Source organism: Macrobrachium nipponense, chromosome 29 (genome assembly GCF_015104395.2).
Source record: "Macrobrachium nipponense isolate FS-2020 chromosome 29, ASM1510439v2, whole genome shotgun sequence".
Classification (NCBI taxonomy): domain Eukaryota; kingdom Metazoa; phylum Arthropoda; class Malacostraca; order Decapoda; family Palaemonidae; genus Macrobrachium; species Macrobrachium nipponense.
Window position 1 is genome coordinate 10,352,057 of NC_061092.1, and position 21,894 is coordinate 10,373,950.

A 21,894-nucleotide genomic window follows, 5' to 3' on the forward strand; every position below is an offset into this window, starting at 1 on the left:
CTGTGATGCAACATCAACAGGTTGTGCAAATCTCAGAATGAGCTCTGACATCATCTACAAATATAACTGTAAGCTGATTTCATACAATACTTGTTCCTTCCAGTCTTAAAAATGTTAATTTAAGATAACTTTCCATTGCTATGGAAAGTTGATATTTGCTCTTCCATTCCTCTTGATCATTTTCTACCTTTGTCCTGCTCAAATTTCTATCTACTGTACCATTCATGAATAAATACTTTTGGCCACCTTTACAAGCTTAGAAATGACTATGGTCAAATTAGTCTACTTTAGAAAAATCTATAGGTCAAAAAGGATCAATTTCTGAAGAACTTCTAGGAAAAAAAGACGATGTAAAATGAAATGAAATACTAAAACATTACTGTCACAAAGATCATTTTGCTTTAAAATAAAACTAAAACACTAGAAAATCATTCTCTGGTCTTTGATTAATCATTCACATGAGAAACAGAACTTCTAATGACGAATGCATACTTTTCATGGGCCAATGGCTTTAATCCCAAACTCACATTCTTTTCCTTCACTTCCAACGGCCCAAAGACTTTAAATAATTTAAAGTACCAGATGATACTTCTAGTTATCAACTGCATGAAAACTAAATGGTTACATATCTGGTGACAACTAACATTCATCTGACAATCCTGAATGCACTCCCTTGTCCACATATGTCAAGAAAGCAACTGATAATTTAAATTTTATATAGTCAGTTTTAGTTTACTGTATAAAACCAAGTGAGTCAAGTCAAGTATGCAAAGCAAAAACTTCTGTCATAAGAGGATACTAGCAATTTACGAACCAGACCAAAGATTGGTGATAATTAAAAGCTTAACTACTCGCAAAAATTAAATGTGATAATTAAAGCAGGAAACAATAACCCACGGTTTATGGAATAAAGGCCATATGAATAACCTATAAAAATTAAGGTCGCCTTCTCAATGTTAGCCAATGTGATAAATCTACCTTTGGACCATCATCATCTCTATGAATAAAATTACACTTCCTGATGCATTTACTGAAATGTACAGTATTGATTTCCTTCAACCTCTAAAAGAAAGTAAATGAAACATGGTGAAGATGCAATGAGCCATCAGCTTTAGAGTTGTAGAACTTATGCTGTGCATGCAATATTATATTAGTGGTAGATCTCTTTACAAGAGTTCTCGGTAATAGAAGGTACACTCCATGAGTCACATCTGTTCCTCTTGTCCCCTCATAGTTATGCACAAGCAATTGATTTTATATAAAACCAACAAGATTTGTTGCTATGCAAACCCATTATTCACATACACCCTACACTCATGGTTTTTTAATAATACAGACATTGATATCCTTTTCTTAACAGACAGAAGAGCAGTAATACAGTTAACATGGATCCTAAGGTACCCATCATCATTAACCTGCCTCAATTTATGTGTCAACTGTCTATGAGGCTGCGAAGGATAACTGGGCCTGAGAGGAGGGAACTTTTTATAAACGGTTGGTCTGTATCGAAAAAAAATCAATTTACCCCATATCTCAATTTAGGAGGAAGATTTGACCTCTTCAATAACCCAGAATGCTGGTTAAAGGAACCACAGCCACCTCTTGATAACTAAGATAGGTAATGAAACCATGGCTCTAGCCAGCACATAATTATGAAAGATAGAGGAAGAGCCTTTATGTAAGTAAAAACAAGTTCTTCCATATATGAAGGTGTAGTGCCTCAGAATGACACTTACCTGGAAGTTACATCTCTAAAGACTCCACATAAGTGCCCTGCTGCTATTACCATTCCAAAAAATACATATCCATGTACTGTATATCAGTTGTATCCCTCAGATGGAAACTGAAGACTGAGACTGAAGCTGGCAAAAATGTACTATTCACTGAGGCACAGAATCCAAGTATTGATCACAGAATATCACCAGAGTTAAATAATAGAAGTACGTGGAGAATTATTGAAATAAAGTAAATAAGTTTCTTGCAGCCCTACAGTGGAAAGCCTGAGAATACAGTTACCCTCAGCTGTTGGCAACACTGCAGACAAGGTACAATGAAGATATGACTGATAGATGTTTGAGGCTCCAAGTAGCACATGTACAACTGTACTATCTTCTATCTATAGAGGCTGCAGTGTCTGAGATATTCAAAGACCATGAATGTGCACTAACATCACAATATATAGTGCATGTAGTAATGGTTTTGTAGTGAAACAAATTTTTGTTACAGACAAAATATCAAGTAACCTGCCATTCTGGAGTATTACCCTCATTGCTTTTTATACACCCCATACAAAGTGTTTGATTTTTTTACATCCATAATGGATAATTATTTAACAAAAATAATTAACAGATCAGTCATGTCTGCCTTTCCATAGAAACGACATTTCTAGAGAAGTATTATGCCACTAAAATCTTAAAAGATTGACATCCACGCCATTCTAATTTATCATCTCAAAATCTGACAAAAGATAAGCACTAATATAATGTCAGTGGCCTGTTATAATCTAATGAAAATTTAATCATCATTCCTTTTCTTTAATGCTCTTAAAATTATGTTATCCATGTATTTTATCTAGTTGTCAGAATTATTCCTGCCTAAAATTAAATATACTAAAATAGCCTTAAATTATATACTTCAGTCCAAGTGAAGAAAAATTCCTTCATGACCAGATCCCTTTTTACAAAAAAATATAAAATAAAGATTATGACAAACCTAATGATGCAACATGTATGACTAATTCCCTTGACTCACCACTATGTTGTTTCACTCACCCGTCCCCACGCGACGCCACACACCTTTGGCCCCACAGCAGATGGATGCCAGAACCTCGAAGCACTAATGGGACAGAGCGATCACTGGGACAGATCTGTAACAAGCTCTCTCTTCATTTGGCCAGGGGCAAAGGGAAACTGGCCAGCAAGTGATACTCAGTCTATCATTCTGATCATGGTGCTTTACCTTTTTTGAACTCTATTTGCAATTCAAGGTAATTTAGGTACTCTATAGATTCTGAAATATGATAATCAATGATTGGATCAATTGTGTTTCATGAGAGCTTGTTCCTCTAGATCCCTCTCACGACAGGCTAGGGGTCAGTGTACCACTCATGGTCCCACTGGCCCCTATCCTGCGTGAGCCCTCGAAGAAGAAAATTATAAGGCTTGCAGTTGCCTTTTCTCTTTAGCTGTGAGACACTACCACGGACCAAAACTAATGATGAACTTAGTGGAACACTCTCTTTGATTCAATAAAACTGCTACGGCCTTCCATTTTAAATATATAAGCATTAAACCAAACATTGAAAAATCCTTTTATCAGAAAGTAATATAAGTTCCACTCAATAATTGCTTTGTCACAATTCAAGTACTTCACTAGTGTGGTCCCTGGTAGTGTCCTAAATTTTCTGGAATCTTCCAACGGTGCAGCGCAGCATCTTGAAGGCTGAGGAGCTTTCTCACTACGTCATCAGGATGGACCTGGCAAGTGGAAACCTGAAACACAACAGTCCGGGGGCTGGTGTAACCCTGAGCTAGAAAGAGACTGTAAAATCCATCTTTTACAATCCCTTTCACCTATAAATACCATCATCCAACATTAGATAACCACTTTGCAAAAAGATGATGTGACTACATGACAAACAAGTGATAATAAAGCCAGGAAGAAAGACCACAAACCTAAAAGGGAACCAAGAATGTCTCAAAAGTGTTCTTTATTCTGATGTTACATGAAATACTATGCTCCCACAACTTGAGCTGTGCATATTATTATTATTATACAGTAAACAAGATAATTAAAATTAAAAACCTCAACTCCCCCTACGCATGTCACGAAAAGCTTGATTTCCTATCTATTCACGTGTTTACACTTACACACAAATGAACCTAAGTACATTTACAGATCAGCATGCATACATACATACATATATTTATATAAATAAAATTTACATCTCATTTAGCAAGTTACATAATTTTAAAACTTAACTGGGAAAATTGAAAATCATCATGCTGAGAAAATTTACTCAAGGAATTAACTGCCAAGATTTGCCATCTGTTTTGGCTGAAATTAGGACAACATCATGTGCTTTACTGTACGAACTACACTGTATCTTACACATTCAAGAACTTTATTGTGTGGGGTGTCCTCATAAATCTGTGAGTCAAAAAATTATCACCAACTTGACAACAATCCAAAATTACTCCAGTACAACATTCTTGTCTGCATCCACATTTCCTGTGATACCATTCAGTTCAAAGCAACCAAATTTCAGCATTTACGTTCCAAACATTTTAAATATTATTTCTTCTCGTATCTAATACTTCAATCACTTCCATCCAAATACCACCTCAAATGGTCCTTGCATCCAATACAATTTCTCAAAATGCTTTTCTTCTCTTGGTTTCCCTAGGGGTACATATATATAGAACACCTGTATGCCTTCTCTACTAAAATGATGCTCAGATCATTTGTTAAAACCAATACACTGTAAAATAACATAAAGAGAAATAAACCATGCTGTGCATTTGAACTCTTCTTCATGTTCTAAAAAGTAATAAAATAATTATTTATGACCCTGCCTATTTCTTTATCAAAATGATAAGTCCTTAAAGGGCTGGGAAAACATGTAATAGGAAAAGGAAAAGGAGCCCTAACCTAGCTACAGCAACTACTTTCAACCTGAGTATGTAATGCCAAAAAAATAGGGTTAGGAGTCTGGGAGGGACATATGCATAGTAAATTATGGGAGCTAATAATCATTGAGCCATAGGTTCCCTTTATCAGGATACTTTTCTATGTGTAACAGATTTGAACCCCCAAAAAGAGTATGACACATTTCATAGCTCTAGGTCCCTTAGGTCCTTGGACTCATGAAGTACTTCCTGTACATGACAAAAAGTAAATAAAAAAATAAAAAAATTAATAATTTTGAAATTCAGAAAGCCCTATATGCACATAGCCTCAGCGCAACATCCAGCTCCCAACAAGAATCAAATTAAAGATAACAACCCACCATGTACACCTTACCTTCCTCACCCATGCTTGTTGACCTGCAGACAATTCTTCCTGGGACAAAATCTTAACACCTGTTGATCCTGTGAACTGACCTGGCTCCTGTTTGCTCAAAGCCCAAGTCTGCATCTGAAAATAATAAAACAAGTGATAGAACAACACTGAATACTGGAACATTTAAAAAAAAGGAAAAATATAAACAAGGATGGTTAAGCACAGTGTAATGAATAAATGAAATATTTTTATATTTTCAATTTAGTGATAGACAGAAAAGCAATATCAGTCATTTTGTACAATCACTGGGAGCAGCTATGTTGGCCCATTGCCAACAAAACCTGAAGAGTTGACAAAATACATATGAAATGCTCACAAATGAAGAACTGGATTATTGTAAATTTATCAGAGTAGGAAATAAAGTTTTAGAATATAGTTATAAACAGTTTTAGAATATAGTTATAAAGACTCCTTTACTTGACATACTGGTTTTGAGTCATGTAAAAATATTTGGAGACTCGCCAAAAAGTGTATGATTACTGAATACAAAGCAATACCTTAAGACCCTTTTGGCTAAACCCCTTCTAAATCCAAGCTCTTAGGTATCCCAGTAACCATCTCCTGGTGCTTGGATAGATCCCATTCCCTGACAATTTATTATGAGAGCTTTCCTTTTTCCATAGTATTGAACTACCACTATGGATTTCATCAACAGAACCTTCACATGGATCTTAATGCAACAAAGCAGAGTGGTAATTTCATCACATGGATTTTAATGCAACAAAGCAGTGCGGTCAAACTAAAAAATATTTCAAGGAACTAACAGAATGGTTGTAAAAAAATGCCGAGATAATTTTCATGATAACCTACAGAAGATATAACTCAGATTCCTTGTACCCACATTATCTACCCAACTAATTCATTAATTACTAGTTATCTGTTAAGTGAACTTACATCCTTCTGAACATTATGAAGTGTCTTGAGGGCTTCCATATCATTTGGATTGTCCTGCAACTTCCTCATGGCACTAAGACGTGACGACACAATCTGAGAGATGTCTACTGCCTGTAATGGGAAAGGAAATAGTTTGTGAAGAGAAAAAATTTTTCTCAGTAGAAATCCATTAAACCCTTCCCTTATTATCCCCAGTATTCTTATGATTGACAACCATGTATCACCTTTACAATCAAGAGAATATTCATTAATACTCGTAAATGGGAAAGGAAATAGTTTGTGAAGAGAAAAAATTCTTCTCAGTAGAAATCCATTAACCCCTTCCCTTATTATCCCCAGTATTCTCAAGACTGACAACCATGTATCCCCATTACAACCAAGAGAATATTCATTGGTACTTGTAAAATATTCCTACTTATTTCTGTCTTCCCAAATTAATGCATTCTTTGATGAATTCCTGTTTTCTATATTTCCTATCCCCATAGGAAACATTTATTGAGCATTTTTGTCAATTAGGTGGTATACATGACATATTTTTAAGTTTAATATTGTCCTAAGTTTTAATATGTTTTCAATAATAATTATGCACTGCATATTATCTCTTACAGAACAACTAAAAAATAAATTAAAAAGCTGCTTAATTTTTTTCACATATTTTTGTAAAACAACCGGAAGGAAAGGTGTCAATTACACAGCCCACATTTGTGGTCTTGATGCAACCTAGATGCTTGTTCCTAAAATAAAAGATTGTTGCTGGCTGAATAGCAGTGCAGCTCCATATATGGATTCGGGATTTCAGGTTAGTAAGAACCTACTTTTTGTGTAGTCTAAGTCACAGCTGCAAGCAACAGCTGCAAGCAATCAGCAAGGTTGGGAGGTAGGACAGCTGATGCAAATGAGTTTGTGCTGAAAAAAATAAGCTTTGTTTCAAAACCACGCTTCACACCAATTCCACCACTTAGATAGGTAAACTTATAATATAAGAGGAAAAGCCACTGAAGAAAACCCTTAGAATATATGACTGAAACCAAGGATCTGACTGAGATACACGTTAGGATAAAGATTAGCAAGGATGCTTAGGTTTTAAAGTGAACAGGGAAATGTAATGTAAAGCAAAAACCTGTGACAGACAATAAATTACAGTGTCTGCATTTCAAAGCCCATAACAGTCTAGAATAACATCTGAATGCCGAGGTCTTGAACAGAGAACTAAAACAGTAGTAATAAATTTGCATTCCTTCAATTGAAGCAGTTATCAAGACTTTTACTTCAGCAACAAGCTTCCATGGGTCAAGTTCTAGTCAGTGGCACTTGCAAGAGGGTCATAAACACCTTACTCCTCATGTAACTGTGAAGATGAGATATTATGATTTCTCTTAAGAGACACAGAAGCAAAGCAATCTAATTGTGGACCAAACTTAGACTGAGCTGTGCTGCCATCCAATACCTAACAGCATGCCTCCAAAGTAAAGAAGTCCAAGTGAAGATGTATCTCTACATAGCACTTCTTAGGATGACCTGTAAACTTGGATTCTTGCTTAATAGATTTTGCACACTCAGCTGAGGTCTTCCACCTGAAAACCACCAAGGGATTCAAACATGGCTGGAGTTCTATGACTTACAATTTCCTGAATTGGAATTTATTGTTTATGTCAGCTATGCTAGTAACAAAGCACCGGCACCAGTACTAACAGACCCCAACAAACCCTTTACTAGGGGTAAATCAAGGGCAAGACAGGAGTAGTTGCACCACTATAAGAAACCATACTCTCTGACACCCAAGAAGCTCTGAAGTGAGAATCTGGTTCCTGGTATGACTGCACAATTGTTAGCAGCGACATTAGCAAAAAACCAAATTCCCCACCTCAAGGGGTGTCTTTTTATGGAAATACACAATTTGCCGGGGTCAAATTACTTAAGGTTCTTTCCAGTGTCACTTTGGCCCCTAACTGCAGCCAATTTCATTTTTTTTTATTCTCTTTCTTCCATCTTACTTTCCACCCTCTCCTAACAACTGATTCATAGTGCAATTGTAAGGTTTTCCTCATTTCACACCTTGAAAACCTCTTTACTCTGTTTTGCTTTCAGTATTGAATGACCTAAGAGGTCCCAGTTATGATTTAATTTTTTTTCTACGGTTAACTTCCAGGGTTTTTCATTTGATCAGAATTCTCCTTCACAATAAAATTTTGTACAGCTCCTGTCCATAGGATAAGCCAAGGCAGTATTGGTAAGTAAAAAAGGATTTAATCCAATATGTATATGCTTACTATAAACAGAGAACCAAGCAAGGCATTCTTTTACCAACTTTTTTTTTTTTTTTTTGGTATGCATCATGGAAGAAGCTTCTTCCTTAATCTTAGGTTCCAGAGTTGTTGGAAAATACCGATCTTCTCACTTGGGGGTAGTCCAGTTTTTTGTAAAAGTTGGATACCTTCCAGCTATGCTGTCTCTAAACTTAGCAGACTTTTGTTGCATTCTCTGCCTAACAAGGATTCTGCTCTGGTTGGTTAGATTTAAGGGATTTGATGTGATCAGATTTTGATTCATTCCTGTTGACTGAGTTTATGCCCATTATCTTACCATCAAGGCATCAGCTTCTTTGGATTTGATAGCATCATCCTCTGTTGACAGTCTAGGTGTTCTCTGCCATTAACTCTTTCAAAGAGCAGAGGCAAGAGTTCTGCTTTTGTATTTGAACCAATAGTATGAATACGAATACATCCCCAGCTAGCTAAAACCATACCCGTCCCCTACATACCACAAACAAATAGGATACATTTCTCTTAAGATTAGACCAGTTGGTTATTGATCCACTGGTAACAGAACTTCAGTCATGTTCATCAGGAATGCCACAGATTCTGTTGGGCAGAAGGCCCTGGCTGTTTTTCAGGCATGAGCCCCAGCCAGTCCGCCTCCTCTTTCAGTCTATACAACCGAAGAAGCCAACTGTACTCTGCCCAAGTAATACATAATATTGAGGAAATTTTCCAACTGCACCGTAAGCAGTTTAAAGTGAGGACAAAAAAAAGTTACACAAACTAATTTTCTTGTACTTACTGGGACTTTTTCTTTTGAGAACACACTATCCTCCTCCTTCTTGTTTTTCTCTTTTGGTGAGACAGGAACCCAACCACTTTCTGCAAAAAGTACACAAGAAATAAGACATCATCCACTTCCAGAATAATATTTACTGAACTGTTTATTTTTATTGTTCTGTATTTAATAATAGCCTATTAGTATAGTTAGCCAAAATAGTCACATGCAATACTTCAACTTTATTGCTGTGGTTTCAAGTTAATATATCAATATGCAATAATTTTCAACCTTTCTTCTTCATCTTGCTAAGATAGCCTAGACTATGGAATCTCATATATCTGGGCTACCTACTCTAGATTTAATAGGCGAGGTTCAGGAAACCCATTTATGAGAAGTATTAATGTAACCTTGTACATATTTTTCAAGTGTTCTTGTGTATCCTTACAACATCACTATCAATATCCCTTCCACAATTCAACTTCCTCACAATCATGTCAGGTTATTGGTCTACAGTTTTATCTTTAAAATGCATTTATTACAAGTCACAACAACAATTCTTAAGTACAAATCTTTACAATATGGCCCTATATTCACACAAAAGAAAAGAACTACTTATAAAGCATCAGGACACTTGATATATGATTTAAAATTAGATACAAAACTTATCAAAACAATATGTACTGTAACCACATACCTGTTCTTAGTTTATCCTCGGTGGTGTTAACTTCCCCTGCAAATAAAAATTGAATCAGATGTAGCTACACTGAACCTAATTAATTTTGTTCTTAACATTGTAAAATTTTTCTTTTACAATAAATATTTTCACTACTGCATTAATATTAACACAAAAACACTTCCAATAACAAGATAATAAAATTGCTGTCATTGTATTATTTAGTGAATTGTAAGCTCATAAGTTTATGCACAAGTGAATTTCAGTGTTAACAAACAAGCTCATCTATCATGGAATTTAAGTAAAGTAATAAGTAGAATGCATTGTTTCTGTGGATTTTCAAGACCACAAATGTAGGCATAATAATGCTGAAAGAATTTGGATAAAACTACTAAGAGCACAGGAATACTACAACAAGCAACTAGCATTAACTTCATCAAGTGTAAGTTGAATCACGTATCAGGTGTTTCAACTACACTGTAATTGTATATCAACTCATTATGACAGCCATCAAATGCTCAAGTTTAATCATTTCTGACCAGATGCAATAGCAAAAGTAAAAAGATTTGTAAATTTCCAAACAAACTGAATCTTACCTTTGTTACGGTGCTGGGATCCACTAGAGACAGGAAACTGCTCCCGAAGCTTAGCATGATCTGCTAAGCGTTCTGCATTAGTTTTCGTCGGTAACATTGGAGCATTCTGAAGAGAATTAATTGCTGAAATAAATATTTAACAAAAACAAATAACTATAAGGAAGATATTTCAATTATGACATGTTAGGACTTCTAGCTTTTTCCTTTAATAAACCAGCCTGAATGACTTTCAATGCATGACTTCTGATAAGATCTGCTAATGTCTGCCTGGACTTCTGTAAAGTTTGTATCAATAAATATACAAATACATATAGAACAATACGAAAATAAGAAAAGATCTTTACTAAAGCTATAAATTTGATAAAAAACTGAGATAGTATTTGACAAAGCTTTTAGAGTACAATAATTTCATCTAGTGATTTGAAGATGCAGAGAATGTATATATGCCATAAGATACATACTGTATTTTTAAAAGAAGTTAATAAGACATTAGCTTTAAAAAGGGCCCTATGATGAAAGGGCGACGGCATGCACCAAGTCCCCACCACACTTGGAGATTCATCATAACCCTTGCTTTTACTTTCCTTTCACTTTCAGATCCTCTGACATTATTCTTAAAAAAATATATATATACAGGCAGTCCCCAGGTTACGACAGTCTCAGCTTACGACGTTCCGAGGTTACAACGCTTGTCAACAGAAGTTATTTCCAGGGTTAAGATGGATGTTCCAGGGTTACGACGCATGTTCCAGGGTTACGACGCCTACAATGCTCATCTGGGAGATGAAATATGACACCAAAAATGCAAAATAATCAATATTTGAAGGTTTTTTGATGAAAAATGCCATAAGAATGCAGTTTACATAGTTTTCAATGCATCCAAAGCATTAAAAGTAAGGTTTTCTTAGGATTTTTGACGATGTTCCGGCTTACGACGCGTCTCAAGAACGGAACCCCCGTCGTAACCCGGGGACCGCCTGTATATATTTCTTTTACAAGTAGAAGAACTCTTATCTAGCCTCAATCAGGACGTCGACCAGATCAGCGAATAGTGTAGTCGGTGGGGTATGAGGCTGGACTCTAATAAAACAAAAACAATACTGGTTGCAAGATCTCATACAGATTTTCCCTCCTTTCCTCACCTTCAGGTGGATGGTTTTTGGATGAATTAGTCTGAAGCTTTAACTATACCAGGAGTAACGTCTGATTCGTATCTTACTTCTGAGAAACATCTAATGAAAGTTTCAGCAAATGCCACACAAAATTTAGGTACTGTTCACAAGGCCTCATATATTTATAAGTGATAAAGTCAATGCAACCTGTTTTAGGTCACTTGTGCTTCCTTTCCTAGAATACTGTTCTCTGGTGTGGATGCCAGCTTCTGCCAGACATACATCTTTTAGAGTGGTTCGTGGTGGTAGGTTTCAGTTTCCTAATATTAGCAAGCTATGACTTAGACCATCGACAGATGGTCTCATGTTTGTTGCCACTTTTTCAGAAGTTATATTTCAATAGAGATCTTACAAATTCACAAGTGATTCTTAATTCCCTTTTCCTGCCAAGAGAAACCAGATTTGCTGAACAGCTGCACCAATATGCAGTAACTGTACCTCACTGTTGAACTTCTTAGTTTCAGGGGTTCTTTATTCCTCACACTGTTGCACTGTTGAACAGTCTCCCAACTTCAAAAGTTCAAGTGAAGATACAAAGCATTACTCCCCTAATGCTGTTCTCCTTGTACTTTAATATATTTTGATCTAATTATTAATTTCTTCCTTTAAATACGCGAGATTTCTTGTTTCTGCATTTCCCTTTACCTTATCTTACTTCCGAATGAGAACCATATTCTTTGGAAGCTTGAATTTTCAAGTCAATAGACCCAGTGGGCTTGTTCCAAATGAATAGGTTTCATCTTCTAAGTAATAATAATAATAATACTTCTGCCATTATTTTTATTAATATAATTTAATAACTAGACAAATAAAATATGAAGGTTCTTCAGTAATTTCCTTACTTAATTACCTCCAAAGCTTAACATTTGTTTGAAGTTTGGATATCCAAACTATTGACCTAGATTCTGTACATACATAGACTGAGTTTTGTTAGCTATTTGTTAAGTACCAGAAGAGTGTTCATGTGATAAAACTCACAAGGTTGAGAATTACGAACTTACTCTGATATTCATTAATATAGGCTTGCTGTCTCTGACACTGAAGGGATGACGAGTACAGCTGAAGGGTTTATCAGGGTTATTGTCATCTTCATCTGAACTGGGAGATGGATCACTTAGTTCAGCATCGCTATAGTTACCCGAAGCTACTAACTGCTTACAAAAATCTGAAATGATGGATTACACCAATAATTCTTGTATACTACACACACAAAAGATACTCTTGCTTTTCATTTCACTATTCTCTATAAAGCAAACATACAGTATAAGTCTATTTATGCAGGAAGACTAGAGAGAGAGAATATCCTGTTGCAGCAAACTGCTACATGTGTACTGAGAAGAACAAATACCTTTGAATAGAGCAACAATAACCTTTGTAACACATCTATCCCACATACTGTATATTGTGAAGAGATAAATAAATAAACAAAATTACTGGCATCAAACTCTCTAGTTCACTGTTCAGTATATGACACTGTCACAAACTTTACTGCCCTTTCCACTTAATCTTGATCTGGGTTAAGTTTTCTTGCCCAAAGAATACCACAAAGTATCCCCAAATGTCTGCCAATATGAAAAAAATGTACAAGTACAATGACTTGTTTTATGCAAATTGTTTTCTGAATAATGACCGGAAATGTGGATTTCCTGCAATTTGAATGTGACTTCCAGCTACCAGACAGGATATTAATTTCCATCATATGGCAATTTTTCATTCTTATAACAATCAAAATAGTAAATTTATAACTATTTCCTTACCTTTCACACCAATACCAATCAAAATAAAAAATTAATAATATACAGATACATGAACTGTTGCTTGCCCGCCAGCATGATTGTCTAAATCAATGACCATTCAAAAGGAAAAGAACAGCTAGCTTAAGGACACGTTTCACTAATCTTTATAAAACATACAAGATCTCTCATATACCAAAGAATACTGACTGAACACAATACATATATTCCAATTACCTGTAAGTTCCTCAACACTTTTTCCTCCAGTTTTAATTTTCACCAACTGCTCTTGCTCCACACTAGGTGGAAGACAACCATTCTGCATAAGGTACACAGCATTGCGACGTGCAATTTCAAGGAGCCGTTTTCTCGTAACCTGGAAATGAAAGATAAAATCTACATAAACTTCAACATTTCCGAACGTACTCTTCCAACATCTATTGGCCCTTGGAAAGCTAAATAAATTAACTCAAGTGGTCTAGCAAAACTACTTAATAATACTATAATAACAATAATTCATGAAAATCTCAGAAACACGTACCTTATCACGGAGATCTGAAACACAGTCTCCTTTTCTTCCTGAACGCGACCTGGACCTCGAACGTGATCTTGAATAACTGAGGACAAAGGACATGGTAAGCAATATAGTTGGTAACAGTGATTAATGAAGTTCCCTTTCATAATTACAAAAATGCAACAAATGTTGGCCTAAGTGAATATCTAATTTCAATGATTATTGGAAGTAAGGTGTTAGTCTCCTTAAGAAAAACTGTGAGTACAGTGTATGTATCTGCAAAATCTAAAGTACTACAATAAAATACAGTGTACTTGAAATCCTAAGGGTATTTTGAATGGTTAACAAAGTAAAATACTGGTGTTGGTGTATAATTAATACTTAACACCAAAATCAATGAGCTAAAAACAGTCACTACACTGGGGAGTAGCAAACATTTTAATATCTCTGCACTAAAGTCACCACAAGAATGGCAACATGGTGAAAATGGAACCACAGTTTTTCATCTAAATTGTACATCATCATCATTGTTGTTTTCATACACAAGGGACACATAAAGACCACGCAAAATACTAAGTTTTGCACTTAAACACACTCAAGAACTAATGATAAAAATTCACTCTCAAAAAATACCTCCGACGACGAAAACGTGAATGTCGGTCTCTTGAGTGACTGCGTGAGCGTGAGTACCTTCTATATCTTCGGTCAACATCCCGATCTCTATGCCAGCTACTGTGAAAAAGAAGAATATCGGCTAGTCATTTTAAAATACAAATGAAAAAAGGCTTCATAACATAACAGTAAAATTATTTCGAGCCTGTATTCTAAATACATCCAACAATTAGATAATAAATTACTTCTTTGAAATTCATTACCATTTAGCCAACCCTTCAGCATCATCTGCACTAACCTGGAGGACTTTCTATGCTTAGAACGCTCCTTGGATCTCGATCTACTTTTGACACTTCTCTCCTTGCTTTTGGATCTTTCTTTCGCTTGCTTTTTCTTCTCCTTAGTCTTCTCCCTCTTACTTTTCTTCTTCTCTTTACTCTTGTCTTTGTCCTTTTTGGATTTCTTTTTGTGTGATTTGGTTTTGGTGACCTCCTCATTGTCATTTTCACTAACAATTTCCCCATCTTCAACTTCTGAAAACCAAATTGAAAGAAAAAAAACCTGAGTACCATCAATAACCAATACTTAAAGCTACAAAGAATGGGGCCTACCAAAAGGGATTTTTTTTATTCTTGTCAAAAGATTTGTAAATTTTTATATTGGCCTTAATCTAAGAACAGAATTGCATTTTCTTCCCAAATAAAGAGTAACAGTTTAAATCAATGTTGACCCATTTCTTACATGTAAGGTTTTTACCTATGCTAAAGGTTGACTAGTATCCTATTTAGCTTGGATCAATATTTACCCTTGTATTATTATTATCATTACATATTATAATTATTACTGTACATTTATTATAATATTAGGTAAGAGACTGCCTCATTGTGCTGCAACAATGAAAGATTGTAAATAAATGTATAGTTTTTTTATTATTTTTTGTTTTCGTTATCTTTTCAAGGTGTTGCCAGTTAAACATTATGTATACTCCCAAAGGTCACAGACAGGAAAATATGCATACATACTGGGTTAAGTTGGATTTTCTATTTAATTACCTGGACATTCTAGGCAAGTGCTGAGTGCTCTACTTATCTTCACATGTAAGTGGTTTTTCTTGGAAACCTCATTTTTTTCACTTGTTCTGAGCACATTCCACTTGCATGATACAAAAACTTATAATGTGTATTATTAATTTCTTAATTACCCACTAAACCCAGTATATTTTTCCACCTATGAACTTCTGGAATATAAAATAGCATCTGACATCACTAGAGAGGAGGATAATTAAGCAAATAAATAATAAACAATAAACCTAAAGCATCTGAGACACTATTTCATTGTTATTATAGTACTACGTATTATTATTACCATTATCATGGTTATTACTGTATATTACTATGAGTTATTTTCCTGGTAAAATTAAAATGAAAGTGTTCAGTACATACCATTGCCATTTTTAACTACTATTTCACCCTCGTCAACTTCTGAAAACCAAATGGTAGAAGTAATTAGGCAACATAATCACATTTTATAAAGCAATAAGAAATTATTTATAAGGCCAGTTTATTATTATTCAACATGAGTGTATATTCAATAAGTAATAAAAGGGTTCTACTTGCATAAGAAGCTTCTAAAGTATACAATAACTAACTGTGAAAATCACAAAATTACAATATTAGCTTATAAATTAGTAGTGGATCAAGACCATTAGGTTGCATTTCCAGACTCCCATAAGGATCATCTACAGATTTTTTCGTAAACCGAGGCTGGGAACTGGAGTAAGGTAAAGATAAAGAAGTTGGACAGCTAGGTGGGGAGAGGCCAAAATGGACTTGATAAAAAGCAGAAAACAAAATGTAATGCAGCTTAGACCATAGGGATACTGCACAGGAGCCTTTTAGTTCCATCTACATTATGTCCCACAAGGGGAGATAGAAAAGTGAAGTAGAATATACAGATGAAAATAGAGAAAGATGAACAAATCAGTAAAAATACATTAATGCAAAATCAGTTGCTAACATAGTAGTACAAGCTAATACGTACTGACAACACTTAAAAGCAGTATTACAGCCTCATTTAAACCACTAACATGTCCCCTAAAATACTACCGCGAAGGTTTTTCACAATTTTGAAGTAGGTTTAACTAATGAATAAAAGACATATGTTAAGGGGCTATGTGGCATTATGGCACTTGAATAAATATGGCGGACACTGTGCAAAATGATTACCATATACTAATTTTAAAAGCACAGACACAAGAGGTCTGAGCCGATGTTCTTTGCTGGAATCCAACTCATGAAAGAAGTCTGGTTAAATACAATAATATTCATGTGATAGACCAATCATAATTGCAGTTCTTAAGACAACTATGAAATACAAATCCCAAGAGGCTTCAGACATCTACTTAGAACTGTAATGCACTAATCATCAAAGTCTTATGTCAGATTTTACACTAATGCCGTTAGACATGAAATGAGTTACCCCTACCATTTTCTATCCAGAGAATTATCAGAGGCTTTTACTGCCCTACCTCCTGCAACTTGCTTACCTACTACTATTCTAAATTATCCATTCCTTCAATCATCAGTGCCTAAACCATCTTATTCTTTTGCATTACAGTATATAAAGTAAAAACATGAAAAGTAAAATCATCTGAGAAAGAAGTAAGATATTCTAACAGCATTAACAAGTGTCACTTACACATACTAAACTTTCTCATATGCAATATGATTTTCCAGATGCAATTCCATCTAATCACTTTGATCACTTCAAAATCTCAGTTTTCTGAATGAGTGCTCAAGTCACTATCACACATGTAGCAGGCCTTTCACAAATGTCACTGATTTTTAATAGTATATATCAAAAGGATAGCAGTCCAGTAATCACTTCTCAAAAACACTAGGTTTCTTTTTTTTCTGCATTTGCAATTAAATGCCTTACATCCCTCAACAGTAAGTGATAGCAGGAGAGTATCTGGATTCGGGCTGAAACTCTAGAACCCACAGTGAGGCCAATCATAATGACAATTTATAACTTACATACAAAATATGTATTAATGAAAATAAACCAAACTTTATTTCACAAAAGGAGTTTCAGAAATGGAGCACAACCAAAAAGCAAGCAGTTCATGAACCTGCAACAATGTCACTCAACCACATTTCACAAGGAAAAGAATTTATAGTAAAATACTTACCATACTGATCGCTGTTGGTGCTTTTCTTGGGAGCACTTGATTCCTCTTCTTCTGGCTCTTTCACACTTTCCTCTGTGGCTGCTTCTTCTTCTTCTTCTTCTTCTTCTTCTTCAGTCTTACTTTCTGTTTTCTGGTCTTTCATCTCAGTGTCTTCTAACTTTCCATTACTCTTCTCAACAATTTTTTCAGAAACCTCTTCATCATCATTTTGCTTCACTTTCGCACGTCTTTCAGCTTCTTCCTGGGCTTGCAAGTAGATTAAACTGTCTTTCAAACTCTTAATGATGATTGTTTTAGCTTTACTCTTTTCCACCCCTGAAAAAAAAAATAATAATACAACATAAATAATGAGGCAGAATTGTTTGTGAAAAATTACAATGAACTACAAAAACAAAGTTGAGCAGAAGTACCTAAAACTGCTAAGAAGACTTTCAAGCCGCATATATTATTGTTATTTTAGGTGGGTTAATCTATTCACTACATTAAGGGTCTTAAACTTTCATTTAGCTGTTAACTAGTAGATGCTCCATTGTACTTGAAGCCAAAGGCATACTTCTGTAGAAACATGGCATGGGTGTATTTCAATCAAACCCTGATACTTGGTCACCACCTGACAAAACGTAACCAGCATAACACTAACAAGTCAAAGAAAAATATCAGTAATCAAAAATATGGTTGGAAAGAAATTGTGCCTTAGAAACAGACAACTTCATTCGAAATGAAGCCAGAAGGGCTTTACAATCAGGGAAACTGAGCACCATCACTACCCTAGAACATTGAATCTTGCTAAATTTCACTCAATTTACGGTTAAAATTAGTGAAGATTGGTTAGGCGTTTATGTTTTATTGATTCAATTATTTTTTCAAGGGCTCTCCAGTCGAGCATGCAACTAGTTTAACCTGTGGGTTGCAATAAAGTTGGGCTGCCCTGCTTTTTAACATACTACGTATTTACACAGGGTCTTTATCCGCACAGAACCTTTGAGTTACTCGCTTGTTCTAAATTTCTAACATTTTATGTGAAAGAAAGTTGTACTTCTTACAAAACCAAGAATAATGAGGAATTATTTTTGTACTTTATTCAATGGAGGTCTACAGCAGTATTAATAATTTCATAATAGTGAACAATATTATGGCTAGTGGTTGCAGGCCCACAATATCGCATTTGAGTATTTAGTCTTTAATAGATAATAAAAGCTTTCGAACCTTGTACAAGGCTTGAAAGCTTTTATTATCTATTAAAGACTAAATACTCACATGCGATATTATTGTGGACCTGCAACCACTGTTATCATTTCGACACGGAAAATTGTACCCATCATGACTAGTCTTCATCAGGGACATAGGTTACACATGAACCCCTTTCTTAGGCAAGTGAAAAAGAATGGCTGTAAGGAATTTAGGGACAGCAAACCAACTAAATTGGACCCAGCAATTAGGACTAAGCATGAAATGAGATTCATCTTCCCAAGCACCTGTTACCAAAAATCTAAAGGGTGAGGAGCCATGCCAACCATCCTCACCCTCCTGTAAACTCTATGAGAAATTGAAATCTCAATAAAAAAATAATGCAATTCTTCAATAATTATTACTATTATTATTCAGAAGATGAACCCCAGCCATATAGAACAAGCCCACAGGGGCCACTGACTTGAAATTCAAGCTTCTAAAGAATATGGTGATCATTAGGAAGTACGAGAAGGTAAAAGGGAAACACAAAATAAAGAGACTTCACTTATTAAAAACAAAAAATAAATAAATAAATTAGTACAAATATAAAAATGTATTAAAATGCAAGGAGAATAGCATTAGGTTAGTAATGCTTTGAATCTACACAAGAACTTTTGAAGTTTCAATCACACATCTTCAGGGAGACTGTTCCACAGTCCAACGGTGTGAGGAATAAAGGACCTCTGGAACAGACAAGTTCGACAGTAAGAAACATTTACTTCATATTGGTGCTGCTGTTCAGCAAATCTGGTTGTTCTTGGCAACAAAATCGGGGATCAAACGTGCATGTGAAAGAACAATCCAGTCAGTATGAGAGATGGGACAAGGAGAAAAGATAAAAATTCTACTCAATTTAGCCAGGACAAATACAAACGTAATGCCAATTGATGAAAAACAGTTAGGTATAATAGTTGTGCTATAATAATGAGTCAAACTTTGTATGAATAAATTCTCATAAACACAAACCAACAATTATTTGCATACCTGTATCTGTAGGTTTAAGTGGCTCCTGTTCCTTTGTTGCTGTTTCAGAAACATATCCTGGAACAGGAATAGTTCCTAAATCTATTTCTTTATCATTATCTTCAGAGTGATCTTTACCATTTAATTGTTCTTTACAAGGTACAACTGGCTGGGGTAATGGAATGGAACTTGGATCTTGGACTTCAGTAGAAATTGGAGGGACGGGCAGTGGTATACTCTCAAGAGATATTGGCAAAGTGGCTGGACATAGAGACTGTTGTACATCTGGAGTTGGTATTGAGCTAAGGTCAATCTCTAGGCTCTTCTCAGTTTTTTTTGATGTAGTATTTACTTTTGAAGAGCTCTCAGAAGCTTTGGTCAAAGTATCAGAAATTTCTTTAGAAACAACCTTCTTGTGAGACCCTGACCTTGATCTAGACCTATGTTTTGACACTTTAACAGGAGACAACGATGGTGAGTGATATCTTTTTCTTCTGGAATATTTAGGGGACAAAGACTTCGAATGTGATCTTGAAGGCTTTCGCTTTCCATTTTTCGATGAAGGAGATCTAGAGCGTGATTTGGAATATCTTCGTTTTCTGGATGACCTAGGCGAATGTGATCTTGAACATGACCGCGATGATCTTCTGTGTTTTAGTTTATCTGATTCGGCAGGAGATTTTGCTTTAGATTTGTAAGCTGAAGATTTCTTTCTGGAGCTCGATCTCGAGTGTCTGCTGCCATGTTTTGATCTAGAATGGGATCTTGACCTAGAGTGTCTACCTTGGCGTGACCTCGACCTAGTGTGTCTACCTTGGTGTGACCTTGATCTTGAATGTCTTTGTCTCACCCTGCTAGGAGACCTAGATCTACTGCGTAATGACTTTGAACTAGAATGAGACCTTAAAGGAGACTTCAATTTTTTGGTGGGTTTTTTTGAGGTATCCTCTTTATCACCTGAATCTGAATTTGTATCAGACTTCCTCTTGCCATTCTGCGACAAAGTTTTATTGACTTCTTCTTTGGGACACGGATCATTCGTCAATTCTTCTCCTTTTACCTCGACATTTGACACTTCATTATTGCTAATAAACTTTTCAGTCTGTTCTACAATGACATCAATAATTTTTATTACCTCTTCTTTTGATTCCACCTCAACTTCTTGCGCTTTCAGTACAGGCGGACTCTCCTGCGCCTTTCGGCGTTTCTTCTTACTTTTGTGACGGCCATCATCATCTTTCTTTTTGTGTTTCTTCTTTTTCTTTTTCTTTTCTTTCTTCTTTTTTGATGTTTTATGTTTGTGATTTTTTGTTACCTGTTCTTTCTGTCCTTTAGACTCAGCTTCACTTTCACTGGATTTTGAATCTGCCCCCTTGTCTTCATTACCTTCAGAATGCAGAGAATTATCTTGGTTATCTGAGGGCTGCTCTTCTTCCTTCACTTTAGGAGACAAAGGTACATTCAGTGCACTGAACAACTCCTGTAGAATTTCATCTGATGTCTTGTTCTCAACATCCATCTGCAAAGATATGAAATAGAAATTTCTAAATTAAAATTTACTTTTTAAATACTTTCCTCCATATTACGATAGCTGTATTTCAACCCTGACGCAGGAAATGCAGCTATCGTAATACTGAGGCGAGATCCATTTCAAAATGTATCACATTATTAATAAAAAAATTCAATGTGCACTTTACTGTGCCTATAAGATGACAAGTTTTGCAAAATATTTTCTGAATCAAGTCATTCAGAACCAGAGCTACTCAAGATTTAGAGGTTTGTTATCTTACAGTTAAATAAACATTTCTGCCATTGACAGTTTTACACATAATTCAAGAATTTCAATGTTTTGCTCAGATGTGCCTCGGTTTCAGTTCCATAACAATGAACTAATCACAGTAAGTACAATGATGGCCAGCTGTGGCATTTTAGTAGCAGATTCTTGTTAGCTACATCACTCCAGTGGACAGACTCCTAGTTTTGGAGCAAATGCAGCACGAGCGGTCAGGAATACTATACTCTGTTTTTTTCCATCTGTCCATCCGGCTGTGGTGTTTGCGCATGGTAACACTGCGTCCCGGGCTTTAAATAATATCCTATTTCGAATATTAACGGTGTAATTCGCATACAGTAAATTATTAAAACACTTTTTAGTTGCAAATGTACACCCAGATATCCTTTTATTTACCTAAAACTTACACATAGCGTAACTATCTA

At 35.4% G+C, this 21,894-nt stretch overlaps 1 protein-coding gene across 7 annotated transcripts in view; it reads right to left on the reverse strand.

The window, feature by feature from the left end:
* The window catches only part of LOC135206111 (protein SON-like), a 40,600-nt gene that overhangs the window by 17,864 nt on the left and 842 nt on the right, over positions 1–21,894 (reverse strand). For 3 of the 7 annotated variants that reach the window (XM_064237344.1, XM_064237346.1, XM_064237345.1), the window contains exons 2-14: positions 19,699–21,196; positions 17,485–17,799; positions 15,737–15,775; positions 14,593–14,827; positions 14,316–14,414; positions 13,710–13,785; positions 13,406–13,544; positions 12,437–12,600; positions 10,264–10,369; positions 9,689–9,724; positions 9,016–9,095; positions 5,956–6,066; positions 5,023–5,136 (exon numbers count right to left, since the gene is read on the reverse strand). In XM_064237344.1, the coding sequence (XP_064093414.1) occupies positions 5,023–5,136; positions 5,956–6,066; positions 9,016–9,095; positions 9,689–9,724; positions 10,264–10,369; positions 12,437–12,600; positions 13,406–13,544; positions 13,710–13,785; positions 14,316–14,414; positions 14,593–14,827; positions 15,737–15,775; positions 17,485–17,799; positions 19,699–21,196 (3,012 nt within the window). Of the gene's footprint in view, positions 1–2,770; positions 3,492–5,022; positions 5,137–5,955; positions 6,067–9,015; positions 9,096–9,688; positions 9,725–10,263; positions 10,370–12,436; positions 12,601–13,405; positions 13,545–13,709; positions 13,786–14,315; positions 14,415–14,592; positions 14,828–15,736; positions 15,776–17,484; positions 17,800–19,698; positions 21,197–21,894 lie in introns of those variants that run through there. The other 4 variants (XR_010312679.1, XR_010312680.1, XR_010312678.1 and 1 more) reach the window with 4 other exon arrangements.